The sequence below is a fragment of the Hakea prostrata genome, chromosome 10, assembly GCF_041222555.1.
Source record: "Hakea prostrata isolate BN-2017 chromosome 10, UWA_Hpros_2, whole genome shotgun sequence".
Classification (NCBI taxonomy): Eukaryota; Viridiplantae; Streptophyta; class Magnoliopsida; order Proteales; family Proteaceae; genus Hakea; species Hakea prostrata.
Window position 1 is genome coordinate 48426965 of NC_142609.1, and position 8715 is coordinate 48435679.

Below are 8715 nucleotides of genomic sequence, written 5' to 3' on the forward strand. Positions count from 1 at the left end.
TCAGAACATGTGAAGATCAATAATCATTTATCATTTTTATTTTTTTGGTAAACAATCATTTATCATTTATACCATATAAAAAATAAATAATCAAAGTAGTCATATCGAACCGTTGATTTACGATGGCCCACCTTCATATCAAACCTTTACTTTTTACCTTTTTCCCTTTTAAAAACAAAATTATTAAAAATATATATTTACTTTCGAGGTTTTTTAATCGAGTTATTTTAAGCCCAAAAAACAAATGATATTTTGCATTTACCTCATTTAATTATCTATCTCAAAACATAATCAATTAATTACACATCTAATTTAGCATTACTTGCTCCCATTTCCATGAAGCATTGACAAGGTGGACTAAAGATATATCCATCGTCCTATATACGTGGTGGAGGGGTGGATTGTGTTATCCTCTATCATTGTGAGTAAAATATCTGAGTGAGATTTTCAGTAGACTGATAATGCTTGTTTTATAATTAATAGAATATATGTTACGAGTAAACCACGAGTATAATTGGTTGGGGAGCTAAGTTAAATAACAAGATTGAACTCCCCTCAAATCTTATCCATTTGGTGATTAGAAGTGTTTCAAGTGGATGAGAGACAAAGTCTTGTTCGAAAAAAGGCGTGAAATATGCAAAGCCCACACCTTGATATATGGGGAGTATCCTTAGGAATTAATGATCAATCTTATTGTAACAATCACTTACAATACCTGAAGACGACGACACTAGCATCCAGGTAAAGGGGGGGTTGGACATTCGACAATCAACAATTAAGAGATTACATCACATCTAATGGCATATGGTAAATGCATCTATAATATATAAACCCAACTATTCATCGTGCAAAGGTACGTTATTTATTATTCACAATTAACATTCAAACTTTGAGACAACCTACGTTTAAAGTTTATTTAAATTGTTGCGTACCATTGACTTGATCATCAAAGACATTATCTGACCATCCGCACATTGTTTTGCTCTCTAAGTGTTGGATTATAAGTTTTGGATGCAATAATATGCATTTAATAAAATATTTAGAACAAATTACACTGCTACTCCAAAATATAGGGTTTAAAAAATTGACACTCCATTTTATGTTTGAAAAATAAAGACATTCGAAAGTTGGACAATTCTGATAAAAAAAATATAAAAGTTAATAATAATAATTAAATAGATCAATAATAAGATTTTAACCGTACCAGAAAAAGGAAGAAGAAAAAGATAAAATAAAATTAAAAGAAGAAAGAAGCGGAGAAGGAAAACAACAACATGCTTGCGTACGGATACAGAATATGTACGGGAAAAAAAAGTAACGTCGAGAAGTGTCCATGATGAGCTATTGAGCTCAACTTCACCAAGAACACAAGAATCGTAGATTTCTTTCCTTCATCAAAACAGGTCACAGCGAATAACCACACGGGAGAAAGAGTACTGGTCTGGTTGAAGTATCAAATTCGATTTTTGATTTAAACTGAAGGATATCAGGTATTCGTTCCTTCAGGTCCTTCTACTTCGCTGTTCGAATATCTAACTTATCTGGTTAGACCCTAAATTTGATGCTTTTATTTTATCGATATCTCAGTAATTCTTTTTTCCATTAACATTTTGATTGTTTCTCCGCGCCATTTGTATAACAGTTTATGTTCCTTTTCCCCTGGGTATATTTCCATTTTTCAATAAGTTCATTTTCAAATCTTTGTGTTAATGATAGATTGTCTGTGTGTTTTTCCTGGTATTGAAATATCTAAGAATCATCATATAAATGGTAATTTAGTGAATTATGCACTGTAGGAAATCTGCATTTGGTACATGCATCCGTGTTTTTCTCTTCCTTTTGTAGCTATGTTGTCGATATACAAGATAAATTTACCTCGTCTTTCTGACTATGAATGGCTTGACGAGAATAAGGTGAATTTGCTTGAATTATTTCATAGCTGTGTATGACTACATAGTACCAAGCCCTGATTGAGCTGATGAGTTTCCAAGGGAGAATTTGAAGTAAAATTCTATTTATGTATGATTGTGAATTTACTACTTGAGTTATTATTGGGAACACTAAGCATACAAATAGAAAAATTATTAAGTTCCAACTATTTTTGATGGTAAAAGTGTACACTTGAAATAGCACTTTCAATGTGATGCATACGTTGCAAGAATGGGGAACGGGGTTGTGTGTGGGTGTAATGTGTGTTTGGATGAAAAATAATGAGAACCCATTCGATTTCAGAATTTGCATATGTTTGTCTGGATGGAAAATCATGCACAGAGTTTTTATTCTGGATTGTGGAATGAAATTAGTTAGGAAATTTTATGGTTTTATGCGTGGACATAATTTTGGGGTACACTTTTTTTGACTGGTTGTTTATTTGATGTGATCAGTTGTGAAGAGCTGCTTATACCTCTTGCTATGTCACCATGATAAGTTGTTCTCCCATCACTACATGCGTGAAACGTGTCATCTACCTTAGTAGGTATGCTGGAAAGCAAAAGACTGCTCAATTTTGTGCTATGGTGTCTCAATCACAATCAAATAGATGCTGTTTTTATTTACATACCAGTCACTTCCAACCTAGATTTTCTGGTTTGACTATCTCTGCAAACTTCTGTTCTCTTTCTTCTGGCTTCTCCAAATGGAGGAGAAACTGGCATCCATTATCTATCAGACGCTCAGCAAATTCTACGGGGCGACAGGTGTCAGGGATTTCATCACCATGTGAAAACACTTGTTTGAGGCTTTTGGTGCCAAAACAAGACATGTGTGCCAAAGTCAGGTGGAATTTCAGATCCAAGTCTCTGCAGCAAGGAGGTACCTCTGCAGGACTTGTTTTTGGCTTGTTGGTTCTCTTTTCGAGTTTCAATCCAGTATATGCTGCAGTGGCCAAAAGGAAGAAGGACGAGGATGATTATGAGTCTTCCATGAACACTTATTCACATGGAAAGAAAGTTTATAAGGACTATTCCATCACTGGTGAGCAATTTATTTTATTTTTTATTTTTTTAATTTCTCGACTTCAGCTTTGGTGGATTTAGTTGGCTTATCTTTTTGTTGCTTTAGGCATTCCTGGAGATGGGAGATGTTTGTTTCGTTCAGTGGCACATGGTGCTTGTCTACGATCTGATAAACCGTCTCCTACTGAGAGCCTTCAGAAAGAATTAGCGGATGAATTGCGAGCCAGGGTATGTTTTTCCTACGCCCTTCACAATTATCATGATAGACAAATCAACTTTGCACAGATGTTGATCCATTTAAGTACTTAAGTGGGTTATTAGTGGATCACCACATGAAGATGTAAACCTGGGAGGTTCCATTTGACGACAGTGAAATTAACTTGTCTAAGCAAGCTGTTATCTTTTGAATGTTTGGTTTTGGATTGGTTTTGCCTTTTCTGCTGATGAGACAAGTTAAGTGTATGAGTTCTTTAGCCCAATGGTGATTTGTTCAATGGTACAGCCAATTTTGTCAGGAATGAGAGCCATAAGGGTAGGCTTCCTAATAGATAACAAATCAGATTCATTTTTACTAGTCACTGTCCTTCTCACTGTACTGGATACTATATGTATATATTTAATGGGGGTGGGACTCACCACAACCAACATGTATGCATGTAATTGTGCATGACCCACAACTGGCATTTATCTTCTCTAGCAATTCCACTGTCTTAGTTCGCTGGTATTATAACATGTGGATATTGTGGTATACCACGCATCCAATACATGCATCTTTTTTTCATAGGTCAACCCCAAGGACCATTGGATGCATGACCTCTTTATTGTGAGGTGTTGGTCCTTGTCAACTAGCTGCCTCCTTATGCTAGTTATTTTTTATTAAGTTTTGAGATTTTAGTTTTGATTAAAGTCAAACCCTAAATATTTAAAGTTTTGATGAAAATTATTGGAAGGGGTTTAGAGGTAGTTTCCAAACTGGAGGGCTTGACTAGAATTGAACGAAGATTTAGTTGGCCTCTAGTCCCTCTTTTATCTATCTATTTGAATATAACTAATTGTGTTGCTTGTTTTTGTAATTTTATTGTTGCTATTGTCATTGTTTACAACTCTCAGTCAAAATTATGCTTGTTTTGGCTAGCCATTTCATGGTCAAAGCACCTTATTTGGGCTTGAAGATCCAAATCTTAATTAAGCATCTCTAAACATATTTGAACCGTTGGATTGTAAAAGGATATACCAAACTCATAGTTTGGTTCTTTACTCTAGGTTGGTTGTTTATGTCTTACTCTGCACATAATTTAGTGATAGAAGTGATGGGGAACAGACAAGTGAAGAAAGGGGGAGAGAAGCAAAACTGGAGAAGAAACAAAGTTACAGTGAGGATAGAGAAGAAATAGCCTTTGTTTTTCTTTTTGGTTGGTGGGGGGGGGGGGGAGGAGAGGAGCAGGTACATTAACTCAATTCATTGATCCCTATTCCATACTTATTACATTCATCGCAAGCATATAAATAGTAAAAGAAACAGACTTCAATAAGAAAGCAACTCTACTGGATTTGTGACAATTTAAAACTACCTAACACATTTCCTACTTATCCTATCCAAATTAAAAATCTGTTTGCATGTTTATCCCAATAATATAAATGAAATGCCAGGTCTGGTTCTGAATCTGGGTCCGCAAATGAATTAATATGTGTTATGAGTGTCAAATAAGCATTTAATATTGCACCTTGTCGAAGTGTCATAATTTGTCCAAACTAACTAAAACATTTCCTACTTATCCTTTCCAAATTAAAAATCTGCTTGCATCTTTTATTCCTATTGTATAAATAAACTACCAAGTCTGGTTCTCAACCTGGGGTTCCAAATGGATTTGGGTCGGACCAATGCTGTGCTGCATCATGAGCATACAGTGTTAATGAAATCAACCAAAATATAAAGCATTTAATGTTGCACCTTGTTGAAATGTCATAAGTTGTATTGTACAAATGTATAACCAATGTTAGAACATCAGTTTGAAATTGTTCCTCCAATTGTATGCTAGTACCACAGAGTTGTCTGAATCTCTGGGGGGAAAATGTTACACCCCTCAGTTTGAATCTTGCATAAATTGCGCACAAATGCAGCAAATTTTCACTGTAAGTACGTTGTACTAGTCCCCACTCTTTTCCAGCAAGAAACGTCAATGATTTGGATTTTTTTTTCTTCCAAAACTAGGTTTCTTTTTTTTTTTTGGGGGGTGGCTTTTTAGGAGGGTGGGGGATGGGGAGGGGATAGTTTTAATGAATCAAACACGAGAAACTCAAAACTCTTGAATGATAACAACTCAGCCTTGTCAACATGGATCCTTGCCCATCAGGCTCCTCTTTTTGAGGTAAAACTTGATATAGGGATTTTGCTATGCATATTTTGCCTCACCTAATATTCTAACTTCATTTAGGTCTGCCCCTGGCCTTTTTAGTTCCTAAAACCCGAATCAAAATCACTTCATACTCAAAACTAATGAAATGAATCCAAATATTCTACACATCTTTTATGAAAAGAAAGCTTTCTATGTACTGTTTTGTATTGTTCCAGTCAGAAAACACCGAGACCAAGTTGTTGCAATATTTTGGTGGAAATTCCGCATCTCTAGTGAGACGATCTGTGTTGAAACTTGTTTTTTTTTCTTCCCCAGGAAATCTTGGTTGTTCCATTCAAAATTTTGAACTATGGTTTTTATCCATAGGGGTAGGTTACTTGATAAAACCAACACTATGGAGTTAAGATATCATGATAACTTGGCCCTATCTATCCACAAAATGGAAAAAAGTAAAAAGAAGCCCAGATATAATTAAAGCACTCAGTAATCAAGTTTATGAATGCTTAGAAATTGCTTGACAAGTATGCTGACTTGTAGGCATTTACTTAGGCTTTTGCCTTTTGGTCTGACCTTCCAGATTTTGGTCGAGATCAGTGAGTAATTTACGTGAGTTTGAGCCATGACTATCAAACAAGCGTGCACTCATTTACTTAAAATTTGGAGTCTGCACAGCATTAAATCATCATGGCCCTTTCCAATTCAGACAATTTGTTATACTGATGAATAATATAGGAATTCATAACTGGGGAGTAACTAATTTTAAGTTTTCTCAAGTGGATAACTTGGACTATACCCAATTGTGCAAGTATTTGACAACTACTTGAACTAATCTACTTTTACAGGTCGCTGATGAGTTTGTCAAAAGACGAGAAGAGACGGAATGGTGATTTTGCTGAAATCCTATCTTTTCTAATTTTTGTAGTAGTAATTCTTCCAAGCAGACAGTGGTGGCTTGTATGTTTGATAGCATCCCTAAGGAGTCCAGTATTCTGCATGGCCTGCTCTAGAAACCCTGGATCATTTTGCTTGAAATTCTTGCATTGATCTTTGCAAAGAAGATTATATTAGACTCACTTGTCATGTGTCAGAGTGATTGCTGGATGGACTTCTATTTGATTCAACCAAAATTGTTTGCAGGTTTGTGGAAGGAGATTTTGACGCATATGTTTCACATATCAGGAAGCCACATGTATGGGGTGGTGAACCTGAATTATTCATGGCCTCGCATGTTCTCAAGTAAGTCTTACTCTTTTTCTGTTTTCATAATACTTTAGCAGTGTTGAAAAGGTGGATATACCTTAGGTTGGTTTCAACCCTAAACACGTTTACATTCTTCACTTCAAACCATACAAAGGTGCTGAAAGGAGAAAAGGCTACCATCCTTTAATGCGGGTTCAAATCTTTCTCAACTTCTAAATAGTTAAACTAATTTCGTATACTCGGTTCAAACAGGAAGCCGGAAGAGTATCACAGTAGTAGAGAAAATCTAACTCTGACCCAAACCTAGCATAGGTTACAATATATAAATCCTTGTTTGCTTTCTGGTGAAAGCTTGCAAAGTCCTGTTCAAATAAGGCCAGGTAAGGATGGATTACCTAGTAATTTGCCACTTTGTTATCCCTTATTTTCTTTACTCCTAAAATATTCGGACCTATCTAACAAACACACAACAAAACTTTGTTAATCCTTCTTTGCTTTACTTCTAAAATGTCCCTTCTACTTTGTTTTTACATACCATCAGTTGAAAATTAGGCCCCAATGGTGGCATCCCGTCAGAAAATAAAGCCTTATGTTTTGCCACTTAGGTCTTCTGAAACTGATGCTGTTAAACATATGTTAAGTGTAATTATGAAATGACCACAGTTGTCACAACATCTAGGTTAGGGGGGAGGAATATCAGGGCAACACCAAACAAGGTGCCTCAGATGACCAAAGGAGGAGTGAAGAAAAGCAGCCTTAGCTTACGCTTTATTTCTTGCATGACCTCAAATTGAGCTGAGTGGTCTCTTAAGATCTATGTGGTTGACCCCATGTAGTGGAACTGTGATGCTACGTTGCTGCTTCCTGTATTTACAACCCTTTTCAAGGCCTAGAGCATCAAGTTTCTCAAGAAGCAGTTTGTAGCTATAGTTGAAGGCCTAGAGTTTGTGGTGATATTATTTGCCCCCACCCTCTTTAATTGCTTATTCTTTTGCTGTTATCTTTTCTAGTTCCAATTTGCTGACCCTGCTAAGATGATATAAGGTTATGATGTTTATTGTTGTTGTAAATATTAACAAATGAGACTAGGCTTCTGTATATCAAGAGTAATGTACCTGATGTCTTACATGTTTCCGGAAACAATTTGTATCCTTTGTACAAGAAACTTGAGGAGATTAATGTCATGAGAACTGATGGGATGTGATAACTTCAGGATGCCAATCACTGTCTACATGTATGATGAGGATGCTGGTGGCCTTATCGCCATTGCTGAATACGGCCAGGAATATGGTAAGGAGGATCCTATTAGAGTCCTCTATCATGGTTTTGGCCATTATGATGCTTTGCAGATTCCTGGGAAGAAGGGTGCTAGAGCAAGACTGGAGCTGTAATTAGATCCAAGGTGGGGAAGGAAAATTTGAACAAGTAGGTGAAAGAAGGCAAGTAGCATGTTGCTTATCTTCTCCAGTCACAATTGACTGTAGCACTAGTTTTTCTTATTTCTATAATTTGTCATTGCTGGAAAGAAGAGCGAAAAAGAAAGACTGTTCTCGTTCTTTTTGGTAATAAAAAATTGTTCACTGGGATATACACGCAGCACCGTTCGATCATTAGATGCACTTCTTAGAGATGGGCTCCACCTAAAGCCTTGATGTACGATCAAATTATTTTAAAAAAATGGAATGATATATTTTCACCTAGATACCTCGTTGCCTTGTGTGGGCTAATGCCCATGTCAAGACTAAGCGTATTTGGCTGCAAGATATTTGGGTTTGGGTTTGAAAACAGAGTTTCTCTCCCAAAAAAAACCTCAATGGCCTCATAAATTTATCCATTGCTATGTGAATATTTTAAGGAAAGCGACTTCTTGCCCTTCAATATTTCTTTTATAATCAGATGATTAAAAATTGATTCTTGTTCTTAGCTAAGTGGGAGCTAAATAAAAATTTGCATGAAAAATGCATGAATGTAATGAATTTATCTTTTATCATTAAAAAAAAAGCTCTCATACGGTCTACTGATTTCACATGTGTGCATATTGTTACTCAGGCAGTATTGGTGCTATTATTTAAGACTTTAAAGAGGCAATTATTTCTGCTTTTTCTTGTGGATCAAATGTAATTCTATGTGTAGAACTTCCTAGAGTGGGAGTGCTTAGGCTTGTTTGGTTACATGAATCCAGGGATTTGAAATGAAATGAGATT

The 8715-nt window shown here is 35.9% G+C and overlaps 1 protein-coding gene across 2 annotated transcripts; it reads left to right on the forward strand.

The window, feature by feature from the left end:
- Window positions 1-1269: 1269 nt before the first annotated feature.
- On the forward strand, window positions 1270-8155 carry LOC149003628 (OVARIAN TUMOR DOMAIN-containing deubiquitinating enzyme 4-like). 2 transcript variants are annotated; one of them, XM_089138270.1, is made up of 6 exons: window positions 1270-1544; window positions 2385-2973; window positions 3061-3182; window positions 6154-6194; window positions 6449-6547; window positions 7725-8155. In XM_089138270.1, exons 2-6 carry the CDS (start codon window positions 2421-2423, stop codon window positions 7900-7902), a joined length of 993 nt encoding a protein of 330 aa, XP_088994396.1. In that variant the 5' UTR covers window positions 1270-1544; window positions 2385-2420; the 3' UTR covers window positions 7903-8155. The 2 variants fall into 2 exon arrangements, with proteins under 2 accessions (XP_088994396.1, XP_088994395.1); XM_089138269.1 differs by having other exon boundaries at window positions 1270-1490; window positions 7725-8154.
- The last annotated feature ends 560 nt before the right edge of the window (window positions 8156-8715 follow it).